The sequence below is a fragment of the Phallusia mammillata genome, chromosome 2 (assembly GCF_965637545.1).
Source record: "Phallusia mammillata chromosome 2, kaPhaMamm4.hap1.1, whole genome shotgun sequence".
In the NCBI taxonomy this organism is placed as follows: domain Eukaryota; kingdom Metazoa; phylum Chordata; class Ascidiacea; order Phlebobranchia; family Ascidiidae; genus Phallusia; species Phallusia mammillata.
This window is the reverse complement of record NC_137253.1, coordinates 31,778,830-31,804,243: the sequence shown is the minus strand read 5'-3', so window position 1 is coordinate 31,804,243 and position 25,414 is coordinate 31,778,830. Positions and strand designations below refer to the sequence as shown.

The window sequence follows — 25,414 nt, the reverse complement described above, 5'->3', positions numbered from 1 at the left end:
ATGCAACCAGTAGCAAGTGTCATGGCATCCAGTTCCCGTGCAAGCATCAAATCAGTCCCTAACTTTGTACCTCCGAAGTTAAAAGACTTTATCTTCACTGAAAAGCTTGGCAGTGGAACCTATGCAACTGTCTACAAGGCTTATAAGAAGGTATAATAAAATATTTTTGCTGCACAGCCTTTGTTGTTGTTTTTTAAAGCAAAGGCATCTATGCAATGTCATTTTCCAGGGTCGAAACCTTGCATTTAGTTCAGCTTTTTATTTTGTGGTCATGGCTACGGCTGTTATCAAACAAATAATTATTTTATTATTTGAAATTTGTAATTATTTAAAAATTTATCAAATATTTTTTTACTCAATTTCAAATAATCAAATAATTTTTTCCTGTGCAGTAAACCTCAATTTAGGTGCAAAATTAATTGATTTGAACACATTGGTGACATTTATATGACATAGAGTGTAAACAAAAGCACTGCAACCTGTGTTTCCAGCATTATACAACCCTTTTCCCAAAATAATTTGGACTAAAGCATGATAATTTATATTTGAGCTTATATTTTGGTATTAATTGCACCTAGTAACATTTAAGGTTATTCAAGAAAGTGATTAAAATGGTAAAGACCAAAGTTTAATTAACCAAGTGTCTACAAAAAAACTGTTAAAATGATGAGAAAAAAATACCTGTGGAGAATACATGGCTGTGCCAAATTATGGAGAATAGCTGAAGCATGTATGTACCATTTTTTTTCTTTTTAAAAAAAGGTTTAGCATAAACTTAATGACAAGGAGCATAACCAAATTGCCATTTTTGTTTAATAAGTTTGCAATATCGTTATTCTTTAATGGTTCTGGGCCTTACATCGTTGGATTTTAAAAATATTTGATTATTTGAAAAATTCGAAACGTTTGTTTGATAACAGCCCTAGTTATGGCATTAAGAGCCACATTATAATATATATTATTATAAAGGCATTGTAAAAACTGTTCAAATGTTACATAAGCATCAAGACAATTAATGATCAGCAGCAGACAGTGCACACTCTTTCAACCTATCTATAAGGCCTCATCAGTGCAGATGGCGACTACACTGGCCAATGCCAGGGTTGCCAGGTTAAAATTTTACAAATCGACCAGATCGTAGGCCAGAACGCTTAAAATTCGCCCAAACTTTCATTTTATGCTAAATTTCTAAAACCGCTTGTTTAGCGCCCTCAAGTGGCGGACAATGTGTATTATTATTTTTGAAAAACGAGGCTCGAGTAAACATTTATTCAGAAAACCTGACATGCGCGACACCAAGACTATACGAAAAAAATAATACAAGTATCAATTGTCAAAATCAGTCAGCAGATTGTTAAACTCAGTTACATTTTGTGCATACGTGTCATTATTAAACAATTTAAACATGGTGTCAGTTGCAGTAAAGCTATTGCAGCAAATCCCATCTTCATATAAGTTTGATCTAATGCAAACCAAGGCTTCAAGCATCTTTACTCCTAACCGGTTTCTACTTTTTTACTCATTTTGGACAGTTTGTTTGCAAGGCAATTTGAAAAATTACTCAAAAATGTAATACAGGTAGTCCGGACAAGGGACAAGTTATATAGCATTTTCAATTTGCCGGGGTAGACGCTTTATATCTTGTCACTAGCTGCACTGTAGCTTATAAACTAAGATAGTGGCATGAAATAGCTAGGCAAATTGGATGTGATGTTTATACGAAAGTGTTCCTGACACCAAATCCTAGTGACTGAAGCACTTTTGTAAAATGTAGTTTAAGTTTCAGCAGGATTTAACTGGTAAATAAACTCTGATTTACAATTTTGTAACTAACATGCAACCAATTCCGCAGTCTAGTGAGCACCGAGATGTCCTGGCCATAAAATGCATCAGAAAATCAAGTTTGAACCGAACATCAACTGAAAACCTTTTGGTGGAAATCGAGATACTGAAACAGATCAAACATGAGCACATTGTCCAACTGGTTGACTTTCAGGTAAGGTTTGGATGCCTATTAATAAACATTGCCTGCTGTGTGTGGTGATGGCACCAAGATGGCCAAGTGGTCAGCACAACCACCTTATGTTCACAAGGTTGTGGATTCTAATCCTGTTTGGGCCACTTTTTTACCTGACATTGTTCCAACCCATTATAGTCCAATGGGTTGAAATTAATTGAAGTCAAAAGCCAAATATGATTTAACAGTTTTGCGACAAAAACAAGCAGGTGAATGGTGAAGTAATTATTAGCATTTCACATTTAAACTTGCTTGTCCGCCAAGGATAAAAATGAAACAAACAAACAAAAAATGCAACTAAGGATGATGGTTTGTGTCGGACGAAAACGCATAGAATACCACTTGAAACGTTTTGTTAACACTTGTTTGTAATTATGCAATGTTTATTGGGAACTTTTTCACATTTGTTTTTAACACTGATTTCACACAGTGGGATGATTCATACATTTATCTGATCATGGAGTATTGTGGAGGAGGAGATCTGTCGATGTTTATTCAAGCGAGACGACTTCTGCCTGAATACGTTGTTAAGAGATTCTTACAACAACTTGGTAAGTTATGTAGCAGCTGTTTTATTTATAGCTACAGAAAAATCCAGATGGCCGCATAAAGGTTAAATCAGTGGTCTTCAACCTGTGGGTCGCAACCCCAAGTAGGGTCGCCTAAACTTTTTGTGGGGTCGCCATAAATTCAACTTATTGGCATTTAAAATTATGACCAAAAAATGATACGTTTTAGTTTGCCACCTTCGCTCGTGTTTTGCAGTACAGCTTGGTAGCTCGTGTCACAATCTAATTACTGTGATGCAATAATAAAAAAACGAATAGTTAGGACCAACATCTACTTTAAACATAAGTTGTCCAATCCATTGTTACGCCATAGAGCCCCATGAATGATATATTGTGTCCAAAATAATACAGCGGGTACAGGTATAAATGCATAAATTTACTGATTGCTGCAAACTGTTGAGCTTCAACGCTAATAAGATTGGCCAAATTAAATAAAACTGTTGGGTTCTAACTTTTAAGCGTAATAATGCACACTCAATGCTAACATTTGATGAAAATAGTTTCAGTTTCGGCATTACTTGAAACATTTTTCTCCCCATCGGAAAAAAATGGGGTCGCATGTAAATGCTGATTTAGTTTTCTCTTAAATTGGGGTCGCCTTTAAAAAAGGTTGAAGACCACTGGGTTAAATGCACGAAGATGGGAACCCCCAATCATGGCATATGTAAAAACATGATGCAGTTAATCATATATATAATATAGTTAAATGCCCAAAAGAGGTCGACAAACTTGCTTTTACTGTTGTTGAGCAAAAATTAGAAAATTAAGTTTCTTCTACTACATTTACCTACAAAATTACTAAGAGAGTAGCAGTGAGAAGTAGATAGGTACAATCATAAATTTGAGTTATGGAAGCTAGTTTGCACAATAGATGTTATTGATGACAATAGTAGATTTTGTTCAATGCAAGACTAGAAACAAAATAACTCTAAATTTGTAATTGATTTGTAAAGTAACAAGTTGTGAATATTTTTGTGAGAAAATTACCCCTACAACTTGTTTTTAGCTCCCATATATATTTTCACATTGTTGATTGTTACAGCTTCTGCTCTTCAATTGCTCCATTCCCACAATATTTCTCACATGGATCTCAAACCACAAAATATCTTATTGACATCGTATGAACATCCTGTGTTGAAAATTGCTGGTTAGTTGTTGGTTTGTAAAGCTAAGGCCAATGATTTCTTAAAACATACAGGCTTATTTTGAAGCATGTGTTTAGGAGAAGACTCTGCAAGACATTTTATGGAGTACCTCTGGTGTTATGATGTTCATATCGACGAATATTAATTTCAACATACGCATATTAATAACTGAAAAATATTTTTTTTTCGAAAGTTTGTGCGCTGAAACGCTTTAAAAGCGTAGAATATTGTGTCAAAATTTCAGTACCGTATCTTTTTTAGTTTTAGCGCAATAGCGATTGCTATCTAGCTTCACTCTGGTTGTAAAGCTAAGGTCAATGATTTCTTCAAACATACAACAATGTTTTTACTGCCCAACAACTATGTTGTTTTTTTGGCAGAATAGTTTTTTAGTTTATGCAAGTAATGTAGATAAATAAGACAAGGTTTCATTTTTATATTTAGTTAGATAAACAGTGTTTGAGTTTAACAAAAACACAAAAAAAAACAAGTAAAATGAGAAATTACTAGAAATTGGTTATGCATCTTTCTTAACAACACATGTGAGGCAAACATCTATGTATTGTTACAGATTTTGGATTTGCCCAATATGTTGAAGCATCCAGAGATTACTCTATACGCGGTTCACCATTGTATATGGCTCCAGAGATGATACTACAACACCAGTATGATGCAAAGGTAATGAAATATCAAAACAAGTTAAAAAAATAATTTTTTAACAACTTGACAATTAATTGATAAAAGTGCAAAAAACTTATTTAGGTGTTTGTGTTGAAAATTAAATTAATATAAGATCAAAACAGCAAGTAAATGCATGTAGCTGTCCCTTAACTCAATATCATGTCTAGTGTTGCCAGGTTTAAAAACCGGCCCTAATCCTTGACAAAATCAGCCCCAAAACTGCTGTGCAGAAGTAAATACAAATTAAGTCCAAAAGCTGCCTAAAAGCGCATGGAAATTGGTAAAGTATCGTTGACAAACCTAGAAAAACTTGCTCATGAAATGAGTCCTCATCTTAAATACAAAACCATTTGACAAGAATACTACCACCCTGGCAAAACTGTCTATGGCTGGAGTTATCAATATATTGTTAATGTGAAATACTTGACAGGTTGACTTGTGGTCTGTCGGTGTTATCCTGTATGAGGCCTTGTTCGGGCGAGCTCCTTTTGCCTCAAAATCATTCGAAGAACTTGAGAAGAAAATTCAAAGTGACCAACCAATAGAGGTGAGAAGTTTGACACAAGCAGTCAATTTTAGTTAATTGCATACTAAATACCTAACTTAGTGGTTCCCAACATTTTAATACATTTCTCACTTGACCATTCAAAACATTTTCATTCATCCTCAATAGACTACTCAGTAGATGCTAAACTATACAAAGGTCATTTAAAATCAGGTCTTTTATCAACTTTGCAGGTTATATTCCCAGAGCTTAAGTGTATATTTACAAACTGCATCTACAAATTAAAATGAATACTTTCCTTCAAGTTCTAAAATTCATCCTTTGTTAGGAATTCCTTCCCAGTTGGGAACCACTGGTCTAACTGTAGCCTATATTTTGACAGAAAAAAATTACTGTTAATCAGAGGAAACAAAGTTTTGTTCACATTTCATTCTACATCATATCATTTTTATTTAAGTCTGATTGTGAAACTGTAAAATCAGTTGTACCAGGTTATGTATTTTGTGTTTCATTTAGATTCCATCCACCCCCACTGTATCTGGTGATTGTCAAAATCTTCTGATGAGATTATTGCAGCGAAATCCCCAACAGCGAATATCGTTCGAAGAGTTTTTTCTACATCCGTTCGTTGACCTGGAACATCGGCCCTCGGCTGAATGTCTTCCTAAAGCTGTAAGTTCTGTTTGTCTTCAAAGCATTTTTTTTTCAAAAAACATGAAAAGGTAATTTTAGTGGTCCCAAAACGTTGTGTAAAGTAGCCCAACTTTAAAGAAAATATTTTGTAATTCCTGCGCCCCATGGATATTTAGTTGTACATGTTAAAACAGGCCAACTTTTTAGTGTTTTAAGCAAAAATTTTCAAAACTGTTTTTTGTCTAACACCAGTTTGTTCCAGCATTTTGTCAAAAAGAGTGCTTAAAACACACAACTTGACTTTAAACTGGAATGTTTATATTTTTATCATCCCTGCTTGGTGCTAGCAAGTGTTGTTGTTTCATCACATTTACTTTTACAGACCAACATTTTGGTACAAGCTGTGAATGAAGATCAGAACGGAAATGTCAAAAAAGCCATAAAACTTTATTCCCAAGCTGTGGAATATCTTGTTCCTGCGATATACTGTGAGTTATAATCTGATGTGTTTCACGACGTAACAGTAAAAGACAATTTTTGCAAAGTTAAATCTATAGTGAGGTTGTCTGTGTCTGTAAATAGTGTACAATGTAAGTTATATTTCGATGCTGTTTCACTACGGAACAATCATAGCATAAATATTATACTAGGATTGTTCAAAACAGTGTAAATTGTGAAATTTCTGTGTTGGAAGTAATAAAGGCTGTAAAGGTATTGGTTGTCTCTGCAAAATCTTATTCAAATAGAATCTTAAACATGTTTTTGTTGAACAAATGGACCCCAATTAAAAGATCAATATTTATATACAACAAACATTACATGTTTGTAGTTAACACTAATCATCATAAGCTGGTTTTAACATGCTGCTTTGATGATAAGCGGGTCCCACTACAAAGTGCTTTTTACTAACAAAGCAACTTGTTTATTGTTCAGATGAACCAAACAAACACAAAAAGGATTCGTTAAGAATAAAGGTAATAGTAAAATATTTTTAGTCTGTGTTCAAACTTTTGAACCTTGGCAATTTTTTTATAACTTTCACCTAAACACAATATGCTTGAAAGCATTCTGTTTTCATTTTACTTTATGTTAGTAAGTTTAGTGCTTTCCTTGGAGAGCTTCTTTCTTCCAGCAAAGTGTGGTTTGTTCACTCTGTTACTGTAATTTAAAATAGTGTAATCAACTGATGTGACATGGCTTAATCTTACATTTTACAAAACACAGTAACATCCAGTGTTTTTGTAAAGTGTTTTGGGGGACCGAAACGGTCCCCCAAATTTCTCCAGCGGTTTCCCAAAATTTGGACTTGCAACTACAACTACAGTTTTTGGTAGTTAAATGAAACACTTGCGGTCTCTTAAAACTACTTAGCGGTCACCCAAACCAAACCTTAAAAAAAAACCTGGTAACATCTATTACAATTAAGTTACCAATTTATTTTCATTTTTTTTTCATGGTTTTACCCTCCAAAAGTGCAAACAAATAACAATATTAAACAAAAATTTTGTTATTTCAATGTTCCTAAAGCATAATGAGGTTTGAGAAAACCAGGTTATCGAAGTTTTACAACATCTAAAAAGCAAGTATGTTGCAACTTAAAATTCCCTGATTTTGGCATTGTTTGCAGGTTAAGGAATATTGTGCGAGGGCTGAAGATTTGAAGCAAAGAAGCAAACCTCAAAAACCAGTAACAGAAGAATCAGCAAGAGAAAAACTTTGTAAGTATTTTATCTGGTCGTTCATGCTTTATTATTTCTTTTCTTAATTTCTTAGCTCAACAGACCAATTCCAACTTTTTATTTTTTGCAGTTGAATTATCAAGAGACAATCCAGATTTAATAAATGGTCTCCAACTTTTGTTTGCTGGAAGGAGCAAGGTAATATTGAGATATTTTGATCAATTGAATGATCGAAAACCATAAAGGTTTTGTAAAAAACAAACATTAAGCTAGAAATCTTAAGTTGGTTTAGTTGCACTCTTTGTTTTTGCCAAGCACACAACCTTAAAGAAAAACTGTTGACTTTTATGTGACAACTGACAACTTATGTTGTTTCCAGGAGCTGGAGGAAAAATTTGAAGACGCTTTGGATCTTTACACCAAAGCTTTGGGTGAACTTATTCCTCTCCTTGAAGGTGAGAAGATTGGTTCTGATTTAAGGGGAAAAAAACATTACTGTAATTCACTAGTTCTTAAGTAGTGCACCCTGGGAGCGAAAATGACTTCCGTTTTTCATATTACTACTAATGGTATGCTCTCGTTTATTTTTTGTTCTTGTGTAGCAGCACTTTGAAGTAAAACACTGCCTTAATAACATAACTCAAGTAAGGTCCATCTTTGAAAATAAAGTTCAATTTAAGTGTTACCAAAAGCCTGTGCTTGCTTGACACAAGTAATCACAGCAATAGTATTGTGACTGTTTTGGGGTTGATCAGTTCTTCAGTTACGTTGTATGATTTCTGTAGAATCTAACCAATGGGATAAACCTGGTTGTCTGCATGAGCAAAACACAATTTGTGACTGACCTTATTTTTAATTTCATCACAGACAAAGTTAAATGGAAACGAATAACATGTTGCTTAAATGCCAGTTATGTCTTTTAACTCAGCAGCAAACCCCAAAAAGCCAAGTGGTAAGCGCAACGGCCTTGTGCTCCCACTGTTGTGGATTCTAATCCCATCCCAACCATTTCTGTTTCTTTAAACAAGAAACTCAAGTGTCAAAACTATAACCCAGTTAAGCCTGATTGGATAAAATATATTGTCACCAACTTTCTAAAAATCAAAAAACAAATAATTTCCAAAACCATGTGACACTTTGGCAGCTGACTTATTGTGAGTGTAATGAATTTAGGCGTTGCTTGCCAAATGTGGATGGAAGAAACCAAAAACATTGTTAAAGTTATCTTGACAAAATGTTAATGTAACTTACACATTGTTAAATAGCTGAAGTTGCTTCCAAACGCAAAGAACTTCTTCATGAACAAATTCAACTTCATCTGGGACGAGCTGAAGCCATCAGACATTATATAAGCGTAAGTTTTCAATCAATGTAGATGTTTAAGAAACTAGAAATCCCATGGCAATCAATTTTTGTCTTGTATTTTTTCAACCAGAACGTTGCTCATTGTATAGTCATGTTGTGTTGAATTCAAAATATTTCTCAACAATGCTACCTGTTTCATCGTTTAACAAACTTTCTATTTTTTTATAAAAATAATACAAAAAGAAATAAAAAATATTTCTTCGATTTTAAAATGATAAAACCCAAAGTCCAAACTGCTTACAAATCTAAAAGGGGATTGAAAATTAATATCCCAAGAATAAAGGTGACAACAAAGAAAAAACAACCTGCCATTTTATCTTAAACTTTGTTGTTATAAAACTTCATTGACAATCAAAATTCCGTGTTAAGGTTACTAAAGTTCAAGTCAAAAGAATAGATTCTACATCATTAACTTCTTCAACACATGGTGGCGGTGTGGAGGTGGAAGAACACACTCAACGTAAGTAGTTGTCAATTTAAATATGTTGGTCTAGATCGTCTTTCAGCCATTTGGTCCGATGTAACTGTCGTGTTTTCGTGGTATTTGATAAAGGTCATAAATGTTAACTTGCACTGACCTTGTTTCAGGTGTAGAGACGTAACATTTACACATAAAGTTGCTAGCTTTGTGTTTGATGCCAAAAGCAGTGACATGTATGGCTGATCGAACATATCAAGTTGAACGTTACACATACTCGTTGAAGTGAATTTTGTTGTCGTTTTATGCCCAAAAAAGGTTGAAAACACTGGTTTAAATAGTTAGCATCTTTTACTGACAAGATTGTGGGTTCTAACCCCACGTTGGTGTATTGTGTTAGCTTGGGCAAAATAACTGAAGCCTTTGCTTCAACGCAATGGAAACTCACAGCTTAAACTAAATCAGAAAAATACACCAGTCACTGAATTAATAACATACAGGTCAAACACTTGTAAAGAGGCATTGCTCGACCTCGACGAGCATCTCTTATTGGACATTACGTATCTAGAAAATGCTGTACAGGCGTCGTAAACCGGGTTCGGTGTGCAGATAAATTGAGACGGGTTTGATTCGGGCATGTCATCACACTTCTTCGTGTTGTATTTCACTTTATTAGATGTAACTGTTTGCGCACGTCGATTGCACATCGGTTGCACATATATTACTTGCATAGTTTTATCTACGCTTGATGGCGGTAGTGAATTGCTTATTGAAAGCCATATTTCAGTGAGCATATTACATATTTATTGCCTTTTTCGGCATAATTTGTAAACGCTAGACGACAGTAAAGAGTCGGTTTTGCAAAAAACACATTTTTGACATAAACCACCCCATGTTAAATCGGCCATCGGCCTACAATCGCATTGTAATCGATGGTTCAAACACTTGTGCCAATACGGAGATTTAAAAGTAATAATACTTGTATTTTCCATCAAATAACTTTTAGGAAATAGCTTTGTTTTCTTGTGGTAGCTTTAATTCATTGCCAAACCCATTGCTTTGTTTGTTTAAAATCCCGACGCTTGCATGGACGAGCCAACTTTGCTTCTCATATGGTTTCCCTGTGTCAGTCTCCAGTTCAACTTTGCACGCCATAATGTGATGGACGAAGTGTTATGTTAAGACCTCTACGCTTTAAACTTTCTGTACAGCTTCAAATGCTTCAGTTTGGCCTGACAGTTTCCCTTTGATTTTCATGTCACCCTCAGAGAAGCATTGCTGTGGTGTTGCTGCTTTCAAGCAACTCATTGTCTTTCTGCATTTGATAAATTTGTTTTGTTTAGATTTAGATAATTATTCGTTATACTTTTGTGTGGTATTGATGGGTAGTGGTGCTCGACTTCAGGACCGATATTGTTAACAGCTTATTGTTGCTGATTGTTTGTTGGTTTGTCTGTTTTATTTAGACTTGGTTCGTTTTCTGTCTTCAAAAATTACGATTCCTAAAGCTCGTTGCAAGTGAATATGTAACCAGTGTATATAGACTAAGTCCGTAAGTCGTAGGTTCGAATCCTACTTTAGATGTGATTTTCAAGTCCACTGTTTGTTGCTTGTAATTTTGTGGGAGTAATTTTTGAATTAAAATTCTTGTCGCATGAAAAAGTGCATAAAAGTGCAATGCGCCGGAAATGGATTTTACGAAAAATGCAACTATTAGAAAATCCCGCCCAGCAAAAAAAACTGAATTAAAAAATGGCGTATCAAGCAGATTTGAATCAAGAATTTCACATACTAAGCAGTTGGCCCTAACAACACAGTTCGCTAACTTGCATTAAGTGGATCTTGGCATCAAATTACTTTTAAAATCTTGTCCCTGCAACAATGTTTTGCGGCATTTAAGAGCGACATTAGTCCAGTCGTGATTGTATCTTTACGAGAAGAAGTATCTTATTTCAAGATTAGTGCCGATGATTTTGCAGCATCCTATACATTCCATGCTATATTTGGTCGCGCCATTCAAAAGTGTGCGGTTGTATCGATTGCATTACATGTTTAGTAGGGCTAATCTCTTTTCTGGCACGCCCTTGGACAGGAATATCGAATAGGACATTTTTTTGTTCAGGACCAGCCCGTTTGGCACAGTTACACGAACACAAACAAACGCTACAGACGGCCAGATTCTATAACACACACAATCAGACTAAACCAGTGGTGCTTAAACTTTTCAGGCTAACTCACTGTCTAATTAGTATTTTTACATTATCATGCAGTTCGTCCCTAGCTGTGACGTTGACAACAGCGGTTGTTGAAACCTTTGCAACATAACGTATTTACTATCCAACTTTGTCTGCCAGCTCTCCGGCTGTTTTTAGATCAAACCATATTTTACTGGACATCATCTGGCAAATGACGTAGTCTTAAAACTAAAAGATTTGGCGCAAAAAACTATAGAAAAAGATTTTCAAAGATTGTTTTTTTTTTAATTGTTTGCTTACTTTCGAACTAGTTTCATGCAACCAACATGCGCAGGCATTCATACTTTTTTTGCGTAACTAGTGTAACACATTTATGACTGGATTGGTGTGTTAAGGTGTTACCAATTTACCGGTGTTACCAATAAAGTGTTACCAATTTACCTTTACCACGGAAGGTACAAATTCTGGAAACCCAGCGATTGTAAAATAGCAATTTTTTGTCAGTTACCTCTGATAGAGGCGTAAGTGGAGGTCGATATAGCTCGTACGTTATAAAACAATTCACTTCAAACGACAATTGTTGACATGTAGACTAAATTCCGGTGCCCCACATGACAGGCGAACCACCCAACTCGTTCGAAATTTCACTTTCCGTTTCCATAACACTGTTTCAGCCCATACGGACAATTTGAACTACGCCAATTTTCCCAACCTTGACCCACTTGGGTTTGTCTCTATTTTCAACACCCACATTGTCACAAGGCGGCGCCCTTTTAAGGTCACGACCTTAGTTTTGCCTCATTGCCGTTTCGGTTGCAAGTAACCCGAATTAGATCCGATTTTGCAAATTATTAGTTACACCTTGCTGTAATTGACTATTATTAAAGGGGTGGGGTTGATATTAAGAAACCGCACACACCGACAAAGCCTCTAAGGTGGCTATAAATAAGCCTTGCTGCCCGCCACTGCCCGAAATATCAACCTAACCTTTAAACTTGATTTTTTCTGCTTGTTGTGCGCGAGGAATGTGAAAGCCACGCCGTTATCGCGTTGCAAGCTTGTTTCTTTGGTTGCTTAAGATATTAATACTCCTTGTGGGGCACCGATAATAACTTAAGTGCCTTGCTGCGATTTGTACCATGTTTTTTTCCAACGCCTTCGCTTGTTTGCATTTTTCGTGTACGCCGCAAAAGCAAAAAAAACAGTGCTCAAGTTTGTCTTTGAGTCGCTTTTGTTTTGTGTTCTCAACTTTACAGTGATTTTTACTTTGTGGCAAAAGCACAAAATGTAATGTTCAAATACAAACTAAATGATTCTCTTCTGGCAAATATATTGTTTCAACCGACATTTCAACGTCCTATTCAGGTCGCCTTCATCAGGGTAATAACACTTCAATCAAGTAGTTCAAATTAAACTTATTTTTGGTCTCATCTATGATTAGTATATTCTTTGCTATACAGTATTCGCAGTAACGTGCTTAAATCTTTGGGATTAAGTTCGCCAAACAATCGCTGGTTTGTTTACTTTTTGAATAACTTGCTACCTTTATACAATGAAATGCTTCGTTAAGACTTAAATGTATGTAAGAATTCGTCTATTTTTGATCTGTTTTGCAATGTTTCGTTTGTTTACCTTTTAAAGTCTTTTGGGTTTATCCTGTTGCCGCTTATTAAAGCCTCAAACATTTCAATAATCTACTTGACACGATAAAAAGAAAAGCTCCGTTGACAACATACAACTCAATTATTTTTGTCATTATGGTGTACAAAGCAGCAAAGGACGCATTAAAAATTAACTTCCAAACAAGGTAAACAACCGTACATGATGCGTCGCATATTTTTTGCCAGTCTTTCCGATTTCAAATTTCACCTTTTTATCGCATCAAGTCAAAGTTCGTCAACGGCTGTTAACGTCGACATCGGTGGTATTTTTATGCGATAAACTACCTATCAGGGGGTCGCTGATGTCAAGATAGCAAATCCGAGCATCAGCATTCCGCCAAAATACCGGCCGAAAACCAACACCCCGAAGCCCGCGTCGGGTTACTTCAATCCCGGGGTCGCGTTGCGTGCTGCGGTGGGCATTGAGTGATAGCACTTGACACCATGTTGGTGTTTAAGCGTGTATAGCACGTAGGTCTACAATGATTGGCGTTTCGTGTATATCACTTACATGATTCTTGACGAGTTATTTTACCGGCTTTTCGGTGTCAAGGGCCTTGGTCACATGTTTATCCGCGTGATTGACACCTGATACAAATATTTAGTCTCAATTTACAGTGACAAGTCTGCGGATGCAATTACTGACAAATGATGAATGTTTTTCCTACCTAGCTCGTGACTTAGGGTTTGATCAGCGTTTCTTAACCGAGGCCTTACGGCTACAAAAGGGGACAGGTGTTGTTATTCAGGGTATAACACGAGTGTGGGGTCTGGTACTAGCGACACCCACCGTTAAACAGCAGCAAAAGACACATGTAAAGTTTAACACCTTTAAATAATCGAAATAACTACATTGGGCATTTTATGTTCAGTAAGCCGTTGTCATTGGTAACCCATTTTTTTTTCTTTTGTAAAGAACATAATTTTACATTATTATTAGTGAGGAGGGTTTGACGATCACTTGGGGGCACTAGTTCTTAACGGTTGTGAAACACTGGGTTAGACCAACTGGTACAGGTCCTAAATTCTGTTGGTAGTAAAAACGAAAAGTTTCAGAAAAGTAGCGCTCTTCGTCCTTTTTTGTGAGTTTTAAGCCGTTTCGTTATGTTTCAAAAAAGACCCTAGCCCCAAAAAGTATTTTAACTTTAATGTGGCCACAATTGATTTTGTTGTTTCACAATCAGCTGATCAAACCTCCAAATATATTCAATTGTTGCAAAAATGTTGTTTTCAAAGATTCAACTTTAATATCCAACATTGGCAAAAAGCATGCTGGTACCCAAGTAGCGTAGTTGAACAGGAGAATCTATAATTAGAAACAGACTTGTTTTATGGTAAACCTTTAGGCGAAATGTTTTACAATCTTCGGTCCAATTTTTCCCAGCATTTTTCTTCAACACAACTATGTGCCACTCATTTTACATTCAATAGAACGTAGTGAAAACAGATTTGCCAAATGACCACGTTTCATGGTAAAACCGTTATATCTTGAAATACTTGCTTCAAGTTGCGTTGCGCTTGGTCCAAATTGTACGAGCTTTTTTTTTCAACACAACTATGTGACAGTCACTTTATCCCGAACGCCCTCGAGAGCACCCCTTCCCCCCCACGTTTTGCCTCACAAGCATCACCATGACAACGAACGCGTGCGAGTGCATGTAATTGGAATTAAGTGCGTATTGTTCGTCGATGAAGCGAGTCCAACGCACACCGGTACGTGTGTGGGATCTCCCACTTACAACAACGATGCCCTTCATTTCCTATCTGTCGCATCAGCCGTGGAAAATTGAGTCGCTATATTCTGTTTCCCAGCAGCGAGAGAGTTGGAGTTTGCGTGACATCCCTTCGCATTGGATATTCGTCGTTGCTTCGAACCCTGACACCCCGAATGCGGAAGGTCTGAAGTGCCTCCGCGTCTGTGTAATATTTGCGAGACATATTTTCCTGGTCCTGAAAAGAGCTTGAATTTAGTAATATATTTCCCTATCGAACCGACAAGACGATCTACTTCGTTTTCAAATGATTCACCAAAAAAGATATCATTAAAATTAAAATATTAAAGTCCAGTTTTAAACACTAATAAAAAAATTTTTAACAGGTTTGTCCATTTGTGAAAAGTACAGTGATCAACATTACCGATCACGACACATTTTTTGGGGGTCATGTTAGCTTACTGAATAAAATATGCCACATTACATACTCGTAAAGTCACATTTAAGCAAAACTTCTGTCAAGAACCTGAACACATGATAAGATATTGTATTATGCAAACTTGACCCACAGCACCAAATTGACTTATAAGGGGGAACGGACTCGAAATGTTTTCAATACTAAGCCCGAATCATGCTTAAAGATATATTAGCCAACGTAAAAATACGACTAAATTTTTCCGAGTGTAAAGTCAGGCCTTAATCAAAGTTTTATTCAAATTGAACCCGTGATGATGGCATGAGCATTTGCCGAAACGTTTGAACAATAAAGCATGTCGCTTTTTACTTCTATTTGGGCTGTTATTTTTACCATTAAACTTATGAACCCGAACCCGACATAGAAACTCCGAGCCCATCTAATTTATGTTTTTCAACGGTGTTTTGTTTTCATATTTCACATTCCGCAACTTATCCAAGTGATTTCCTGTCTCATGTGTTTAAATTTCCTCTTTACCCCAACTGCCCCATCTAGCCCGACGCGACAGTCGACCCCCTATCTGTTTGACCCCGTTAGGACCCCCCTAAACCCCCTGTAAGCGGAAGCGTTCGGCGACGTGTTCACTATAGAACGTCAACGCGATGATGATAATGTAAGGAATGCTCCCTGTGCGATCGTGCATGATCTTTTCATGCTTATCACACCGCACAACTCAGTTTACACAGTTATGAATGTTTGAATGATTTCGTCCGGTTTAAACTCAATTTTAGACTATTTTCTCAATAATTCGTTGCACGCACGGCTTACTACAAAAATTGATTAATATTTGCAGTATTGTGCCTTATTGACTTAATAACTATACCAACGTAGTAATGATAGCTGTACTCAGTGGTGAGATTCACGAAATTTTATGAGATCAGCGAACCGGTTAACATTACTGGTTACTGTCAATGGACTTGTAACAGAACCGACTGAAATATGACTTTGTGATAGAACCGGCTGAGAAAAAAATTAAATCTCACCACTGGCTGTGCTGGTACACAAATCATCCTGTACAGCGGTTGCTAAATACAAACGATTCCAGATTCATATATTCTGTTGTACAGTTGTCATCAGTCATATTTCAAATATGTTCTGTTTATTTGGGCGAAGTTGTTATCTTTATCAATCTGAAATGCAAGAAACTCACACTGATTTAAGTTGGCTGAAAGTCTCACCTGTATCGTAACTTCATTGATTTTTGCGTCCTGTCATAAAATCACCATCAGGCAAGTTTCACTGGTTTGGTTAGGAATATTATAGACACGGATTTGAAATAGAGCTTCCAACAAAAACAAAGCTACCAGAGAGCCTGCATACAAATAGTGGATAGTGACCACATTTTGTCGTAGCAATTTATCCACCGCTGTTGTTCCCATTTTGTAATGATAAACCATAAAGATTTTTGAAACCTTTTTTGTCTGATACTTTTTAGTGAAAAATACCGAACAATTTATCGGTATATTTTATTGGTTCGAAAAATTGCATTCAGTTGCTCAGTCTTAATAGAGCATTTATGTTTCTTACATTTTCTTAACGTGCAAAGTATTAGAAATCGAGAACTAAAAGCTGCTGACTATGCACGCTGTCAAATAATGTCTTTGATTGTGGAATGTTTCGATCCATCCATTGTTTGTCGCTTGATGGCGGCAAAACCGTTCCGGTATTTTGGTTGTCGGGAATTTCATGAACACCGGAATCACAGATGCTTGTGTTATGACGCAAACAATGTAATTAGAGTGCTGATGTCACAACACGTGTTCTTTCAGTCACATGACAAATAACCCTGGTCTGAGAATTTGACCTATCCGGCACAGGTGAACGGATTTTGTTTATTGTCTCTATGTCGGCAGCTGTGCAAGTCGAATGTTGTAACATTTTTCATGCGACGAATTTTCCGACGTAAATGTCAATGAAAGGTCAAAATTTTGTTGGAAAACCCTAATTCTGGAATGTGATCACGTTTCTGAAGTTTTTTATGCCGTGTTGCACTATTTGCGCTCACTTCTGCTTTGCGACACTTTTGGTAAAACTTTAAATTTTATTTCATTTCTGTGATAAAAAATATTCTGGTTGTTTCGCTCCAACAATATCCAGTTCTTGCCTTTAGTTTAGGATCTTTAGAAGCCAGTGCAACTTTAGAAACACTTTTTTTCTGAGGTCTTGGTTCAGTTCAAGTTGTGAAAGGTTGGATTTAAGACATTTCTTGTTTCAATTCACACGTACAGCTAATATCTTCCCCAGTCACTCTCTGTTTAAACATTGAATAACATATTTGATGTTTAAAATCTTTGCCAGGCATGTATTTTTGGCATTGTATTGCGAGCATTTGACACAATTTATTGTTGTTGTCAAGTTTGTTGTTTTAAAACACCTCATATATACCTTTTGTAAGTTAAGTCTATCAGCTTTACCAATCTACTTTTCAAGTCAATATCTAGTTCCCCCATATTGCTATGCTTTGACACGGTATGATTGTTTCTTCTGCCAGTGAAGTTGCACAGCTGCTCCCGTCGTTCATGACACACGCAAGCACTCAATTTTCATCCAAACCTGTTTGTGTTTGCTACGCTTCATGACGATGACAATCTCAATGGCGCGAAGAATTTGAATTTGAAGTTAAACATCAAAGTCACGCGTCAGGTGGTTGTTATTGCCATCAATCATTCCTTCGCAGATTGTCAGTTTACACAAAAATCTATGTTGCACATAAACTGGTGTGTGGCCACAGCGTGTATATCTACTGTTGCTCACAGTGGTCCTCACTCCTCAGTGAACTCAGGGTGCTTGTGTGCATTGCCAGACACATAAAAAGCAGGAAACAAATGCTACATTTGTTGGTTACCAACTATTTTCCACAATAACATAAAAGTTCTTCCTTTTGACGATTTGCACATCACGACATTTTCGCAATGATGGCTTTCCCGTTGCAAACTTATTTTTGTTGTCGTACCAACCCAAAAACTTTTATTTAGTCTTTCAATTATCGGCGTTTTTTTTTGGTTTTTTCGTGCAATGGTGCTTGAAACTAATCAAGAAAACAATGGAAAATTTCCAACAGTTTTCATGCTATACGCATGGCATGCTATACGCATGGGTACTTTTCTGTCTCGTGTGAAGTGGTGAGAGCAAGAAGTTTATTGTTTATTGTTTTATTGTTTTCTAATTGTTTAACTTACAGATCAAAACTTCTGATAATGAATCAACAAAGCAGTGGGTTTGAAAACAGCACTTCTGACTGTTGGATAATCTTCCTGTATTGGCCCAAAACACATAGTTTGTAAACAAAGAAGAACAAACGGAATTAATAATATGTATTGTAAGTTATGGTTGTATGATCTGCATGTCTCAAAAGTTAAATTTGATCAGATATTTGTTGAAGCCAGTCACTAAATGCTGTATCGCATTCATATAGGCTACTGTCCGATATCCACCTTTGGCTGAAGGGCATGTCAGGACAAGATGATCTGTATCTTGTTTATCTGCTCCACATTGTGGGCATTCCGAATCAAATAGACAAAAATGAAAATCTTGAAGATTCAACGAACAGGTCAACACATTGTCAGATTGACTATAGGACTTAGTAATCAGACAACACACAAACAACCTACAAACTTTCGTTACGTCTCGAGAAACAATTAAGAATTTAGATTCTCTTCGGAACTGATGCAGAGGGCAGGGTCAGGAAGTATTATATAGTTTTCAGTTTCAATTCTGGTAATAAAATGCCAACAACCCATAGCCTACCAGTAAACAACACAACAAGAAATGAAAGGAAGAAGTGTTTGTAACATAAAGATTAATCACAAAGATATGTATAATAAGACGGATAGCAAAGTCTGGTTTTCAACATGATTGTGTATACGTGATACTTTGCACTGACACAGTAACCGACCTTGGTCTTCGTTCTACATCACATGACAATCAGAATCAACCACAGCCCACTCACACACGTGTCATCGATTGAGTGAGCAAGAGTGCATCATTAAGTGGATGAAACTTCACATACAAAGACGAGCAAGTGGCGATAAAACCTCAACACAAGTGTTATACAATGACGTAACCTTAATATAATTTGACGTATATTTTGTATATTTAGAAGCTTTCAAATTTCCTGTGCCTTAAAAGTGTGTTAAATGAACAAAACGTTTTGGAGGATAAACGTATATTTTAAAATCTGCAACTATGTACAAACATACAAACGAGTATTGCTCTTCCAGCAGTTTTTATTATAAATAACCGACATATCCACGTCCCATACAAGACGCCTTCATCAGGATATCAGAAGGTTTAGTAAAGCCACAAAGGCATCAAAACACACAAAAAACAACGAAAACATGCTAGATATAATTTTTTGTCTACATGTATTTTCTAACTTTCAAATTTTCTGTGCTTCAAAAGTGTTTCAAAATTAACAAGACGTTTTGGAATGATAAACGTTTATATTTTGAAATAGACAGCTTCATCAAATGGTGGTTAAACTGGCTTTTGGTGATTGAGCTACAATTTTACCAGGAACATTGCTACGAAAGTATTTTAACGTTGTAGGAAGACGTCTCGACTGATTAAAAATAAGAATACACTGAATTGAAACCTGATGTGGCATTCTGTCCATTGGAGTTGCGATCAAGCCATGTAACCTTGTTCTAAAACATCCAAACATTTCACAAATACCTTGTATTTAAAATATTTCTGAAATCCAACAATAAAAAATTTCAAAAGCGACAAGATTTTGCTTTAAATCCCGTTCTGTCTCCGTCATAAGCCGCTTGTGATTTATCCGGGTTTTCGAGTGAAAACGGGTGGAACACGTGAAGATTAGCGGGGATAAGTCGGCCTTACATCAACCAGCAACATGTGTGGTCATTTCTACTACTGATTGTGCGTTATGAGTTCTGGAGGGAAAGTCAACAGCACGTGGTTGACCCTGATTGACCTTGACGCACCATCAAGGTTACCGCTTCGTTGTGTTACTTACTTTCGTTTCGGAAAAATAAACATGTGGTGACCTTGTCACATTACAAGGTCATCTGATTCTTTCTTCACAACGTTTGATTTGTACATTTGTCTTTCAAAAAGGTTTCGTTTAACACTGTTAAATTATGAGTAGTTAAATCACCAATATTCGGTGTTGTTTTGCCCAATTATGTAATTTAAATTTTTGGTGGTACCTTAAAACCCAAATGTAAGTTATAACAGATGTGCAAATTGCAGCAAATAAGTCTGGTATTTTCAATTTCGCGGGATTTGCTGCACGTAGCTGATCAGTGCCGTCTGATGTAAATTCTAGTACCTTGCATTTTGAACTTTCTCTTGTGTACAAGCTGACTCGAGTAAAAATGGATAATCTGAGGGAGTTTTGACATATTTCGGGACAACCCAGTAATTTCCCGGTAAATCCCTTGTAATTACACAGATCTTTTCTGCTACTTTTCCGAGCAAAACAATCGGTTACGACCACCTGGTATTCACAACGATCCACGAAATTGATCAATTACTTGTTTATGTGAGGCTTTAGTTGGTGTGTTGACAGGATTTTGGTCAATAGAGGTGCACCATCAATTATAATGTGATACCTACACAAATCATTGCTGAAACTTATGTAACTGTACTGGTTATGTGTGGCATGGCAATGTAAGCAAAGAAAGGATTTTTGCCGAATTCATCATTCTGTAACGAAGCATTGCAATGACACCGCACCAATAAATCCACACTTACTACCAATAACAAAAGACATCAAATGAGAAACGCGCTTAACCTTCGCTTTTGTTGCATAACATAACTTTTGCAGATGAAGATACAGCAAGCTATCTGATGTATCGCAAATAGATAAACAACACTTCGTGAGAACTTGAATTTTGTATCTAGATTTGATGCGTAGCTTGCATGTTTCTTTATTCTATTCGAATAAGAATTTTATTTCATTGTAAGCTACATGAAGATTAATTTATATTCGAACAAAGACTTTAGTTATTTTTAAGGAAATATTTATTTTTATTCTTATGAGGATTTCCATTTGAAAACAGAGCCTTCTGGTAACCGCTTAAAAGTAGAATTTTCAACACAAACGCTTAAATGACATCAGCTCAAATTTGATGAATTCTGTGGTCGCGATTCCGTAACTTCTTCGCAGGGCGGCGCTTGATTTGAAACGCGGTCACATTATGTCATCAGTTGTCGTGGCAACAGCGGCGACCCCCCGTCTCGTGGATCAGCCCGGGTATTCGGCTTCAATCTTTACCGGCGGCAAATCGCTTTGATCGAGATGCAGATGATCACTAGATTTGTTTCTCAATCGGCCATCCCAGACTTAAACGATTCCTTCGCGAAAAGCTCTACACAGGAATTTGGTTGCTGGATTGTGTTGTCAATTTTGTTTCTTTTGTATCTTGGGTTACAATGATATCATTGTAATTTTGCAACGTGATGTAACACCCGTTGGTTGTGACATGTAATGTAGAGTAATAATGTTTATTACAGAACTCACAGAGGTTATTTGTACGATCCAAGTATTTATCCAGGCATTCTAATGACACTACGTCGATAAATTGTGTTGTTATGTTTTACTTTCACGCAGCGAAATGAACTCTAAAATACCAGCGCAGCGCAATATAGTGAAGGACACCATTGGTTGATAATGGATAAATGCGCTGCAGCTTCACCGTATTATAAGGCGTTTTGTGACTGGGCCTTACAAGAAAGCGAGTGTGGCGCGCAGTGAGTATAACTTGGGTTGTTCTTGTTGTTGTTGTGGCAAAACTCACTTTTTCCATCTCCAAAACATAAAACAGAAACCAAAGTGGTAACGTTGTTGTATGGATATTTGATGACCGTTAGATTCGTTTCTGATATGCATTTCCAATCGAAACTATTTCAGTACCGGTAGATTACCTAACTAAAAACAAAATTGGCAGAGAGCTCGTATGTAGTGAATACGTTGTATTACTAAAGTTTCAAAAACTGTTGCTGTAGTCATCAGTGAAAAAAGTAAATAACCTCACTCTTACCGGTTTTAGCGGCTCGCGGTGTTACGAAGCCGCACACGAAGACTTGACTCCTTCCCAGGTCGCAAACCTCTGCCCTGGAACTGTCACTGTGCGACCTCTGTATCAGCTGTGTGAAGGTTGCCACTAGTGGCAGTAATTAAATGTTTTTCACCAAAACATTCCCACCAATTGCTATTGTTTGTTGGCGAATCTTTGCAACTGGGTGTGTTATTGACAGTAGCCTCCGAATGCAATTAACTTCACTTGTCTATTTTGCAGGATGCACGTTACAGTAGCTTGAAATGGACGAGCGCCGCCTTCACCTAATGATCCGACCACACCCCCGATACGCCCACCCACGTCTCAAGGTGCCGCGTTTATTGTTGTTGTTGCTTTTACACTGAAGTGTTATTTTCACTGCAGCAAGAGTTTTAATTTTCACATTTTTTGCTTGTAAAGCACTGGTGTATACAGACAAGCACTTTCCGAGTTTCACACAACACTGACCAAGTTAAAATAGCGCGTTAATGCATTGTTGTTTTTGTCAAATCTCTTGCGTGTTTTCCACAAACTTTTCTGACAAATGCGTTTTGAGTAGCAACGTTTCGATCTATTTCTGGTTAACAAATGTTTTTCACAAAAATCCGCTGGTCTTAATATTGTTAAAGTCATTTAAAGGGAGATTTGCAAACCTACTTTACCTGGTTTCTATTTTTACAACTTGAGCAGATTCCACTTCATTTTTAATGTAACTGTGTGTCCATCAATGTAATGTACCGGTATAGTATGGTTGTAATGCTTTTTGGTTGGATCAAGGCTCATTAGAGAAGTTTGTCCAATGCAAGATCAAACCTTGTGCAATTAAAATACTTTCTCTGTGACGTTTATCGCCTTTGCAGTATAATCACGTGACTCACTTACGAATCACGTGAATGGAACGTCACAAACCGGTATGTTGACGTCACAGCTTAACGGATTTTGCCTTGTTATCCGTCACGCTTTGCCGCCCGCGTCGTTGTGTGACGTCACAATGTGTGTAAAGTGTGGAGTCATGCTTGTTTCGAGTCAACGAACCGTGAAAACAAACGCCAGTCATTAATCGACAAGTTGACGTCATATAGCACTTTGTTTACGTTACGGTATGACGTATGTGTTTGTGAAAGGTGCATGAAGTTTTGAAACTTACTTTTTTGTTTGTTTTATTGCTCTTTTTTCGCATCTTTGGATTGCTGCCCAGTATTTAAACATTTCGTTTATATTTGGATTTAAACGAACCGCTTGACGTAAAGATTTTGCCGATATATGTCTTTATTTTTGCAGAAATTATGTTTTTGAGAAGGTATCGACATTTTTCCGTGATTACATTTTATTTCTGTTTACAGTTCGCTTCATTTTTAAGCCTCAAACTTTGTAAACACGAAAACATTGAGAAAGGTAGAAATACTGGGACACATTATGAGATTAAATTACACGTCACTTCATTATGTTGTCACAATTTAAAGAGTGGGAATGAATTATACATCTATTCTTACGTCACACTGACAGTGATCAATCACCTTGTCACTGCGCTTCTTGCGTCATAAAAGAGATCGAATTTTTCAATCTTATATTGCTGAAAAGCAAAATAAACGCTTTAGGGGCAAAAACTAACGAACCACAAAGGCACGTTTACAAAAACTATTTCCATCTATAGCTTACTAAGCACATTTATGCTGTTTAATAGCGGCAAATTGCACGTTTGAATTCAGTGCGTATCACAGCTGTGACTTGCAGCACACTTGTATCAGTCTGCGTATTGCTTAATGCAAATATGAAATGATAAAAAAATACCAGAACAAAACCGGACAAAAGTATGTTAAACATGCAGTTAACTGTATTATACGAAATGCAACATTTTAGAATTTACGTAAAAAAGTGCGGAGTGTTCTTTTTGGAATTGGGAATTCCTGGGGTCAAATACAGACCAAACGAATTTCTTGAGATTTATTTGGGTTCTCGGACTCAGGGTTGAGAAAAGATGGTGTACACTGGGGCAGTGGTTCCCAACCTCGGGTTCGTGGACTCCCAAGGAGTCCGTGAGATAGTTTTAGGGGGTCCATGGAGGCAAACATTCTTAGTGCCACTTACCAACAGTAGATGTTTTCAAAGTTCCCAAACCGTTTTTACGTTCCTGCATACGAGTGCAAACTGTTTATCACGCCTTTGGATCAGGAAAGCTTTCTTTTCGGGTGATTGTTACCTCCATTGTGACATCACAACACACATGAACAATCGAACGTATAGTACTTTGTTTCAAGTATTGTATTAGAAAACTTATTTCTTTGTTGTGTTGACTGCTACAGTACAGAACAGAACTTTATTGAGATTTAAGGACTGTGAAGGTTGATTAAAATTCTGCCCAAAAACCGAAAGTAATAATGTATAATGTAGGAAACGAAAACTTATCAAGACTAAATTACGTTGGGTGTCCGCGGACCATTAAAATTTATAAAAGGGGTCCGTGACTACAAAAAAGTTGGGAACCACTTCACCAGGGTATCGTGCATCCTTAATCTGAGAAACGCAAACATACCGAGTTTCGTGTTGACTGTAGCAAGCACTCGAACCTGGTAACAGCTGTCGATGCAAGAGCAAACATACCGGGTTAAAATTAAAGTTTACCAACGAACAAAACGGAATCTCATGAGTTGTGAAGCAGATTTTAATTTATCGCGTAAACTTACACCCACTTGGGTGTGTTTGTTCACATGTAGTCATGTAATTTTGTGTACGTAGTGATGCAATCTGGGTGAAACTGAGTGCGTTTCGATGACGTGGAGTAATTTGTGTACATCAGAGAAACAACTGTTTGCATTTGAACTTACTAACTGCTAAAGGTTCAAAACTTTTCGGCACATTTTGTTTTTCTAACTGTTGGTGTGTTGATTTTAAAGCTTCGGGCTACAAAATGACGTACATTAACGCCAACTTGTGTTTAAAAGTGGACAAAACGTTTTTTTTTTCACGCTTAAGCTTGTTAACGGCGGAAATATATTGCGGCTTTGTATTCTTTTAGCAAACAACTCACTGTAAAGTCCACAAAAGTTAAACAAGCACTTCTGAAAATGTCGTAAGCAAACAATGAAATTCGTCCTAACAGCTGCGATAAAGTATGTTGTCACATTCTCCTAATTCTCGGCTTCTGAATCATTGTTTTTTCAGTAACCAATATTTGACGATAATTAATCAAATTATCAGGATAAGTCCCTAGTAATTAGTAATCCCTAGTAATCATGCGACCTTTCAAACGTTACGCAAATATTTAGGTTTTTGAAATGCTTTCTCGCAAAAACAAATACTTTGTTCATTTGAATTATTGCATTTCGTGCAGATT

The 25,414-nt window shown here is 36.6% G+C and overlaps 1 protein-coding gene and 2 long non-coding RNA genes across 3 annotated transcripts; 1 reads left to right on the top strand and 2 right to left on the bottom strand.

Moving 5' to 3' along the window:
• LOC145213765 (serine/threonine-protein kinase ULK3-like) lies at nt 1-23,420 on the top strand. The gene is made up of 15 exons (XM_080082154.1): nt 1-150; nt 1,853-1,996; nt 2,448-2,568; nt 3,629-3,733; nt 4,303-4,409; nt 4,843-4,959; nt 5,434-5,589; nt 5,933-6,038; nt 6,484-6,524; nt 7,178-7,268; nt 7,360-7,427; nt 7,609-7,684; nt 8,495-8,583; nt 8,964-9,054; nt 22,321-23,420. The coding sequence occupies exons 1-15, from the start codon at nt 1-3 to the stop codon at nt 22,335-22,337; spliced, it is 1,479 nt and encodes a 492-aa protein (XP_079938280.1). The 3' UTR covers nt 22,338-23,420.
• LOC145213773 (uncharacterized) lies at nt 1,254-5,470 on the bottom strand. The gene is made up of 2 exons (XR_013856886.1): nt 5,406-5,470; nt 1,254-5,285 (listed from the first exon to the last, which is right to left on the bottom strand). It is a non-coding gene; the product is annotated as an uncharacterized LOC145213773 (long non-coding RNA).
• LOC145213772 (uncharacterized) lies at nt 20,792-22,222 on the bottom strand. The gene is made up of 2 exons (XR_013856885.1): nt 22,063-22,222; nt 20,792-21,390 (listed from the first exon to the last, which is right to left on the bottom strand). It is a non-coding gene; the product is annotated as an uncharacterized LOC145213772 (long non-coding RNA).
• Nucleotides 23,421-25,414: the final 1,994 nt, after the last annotated feature.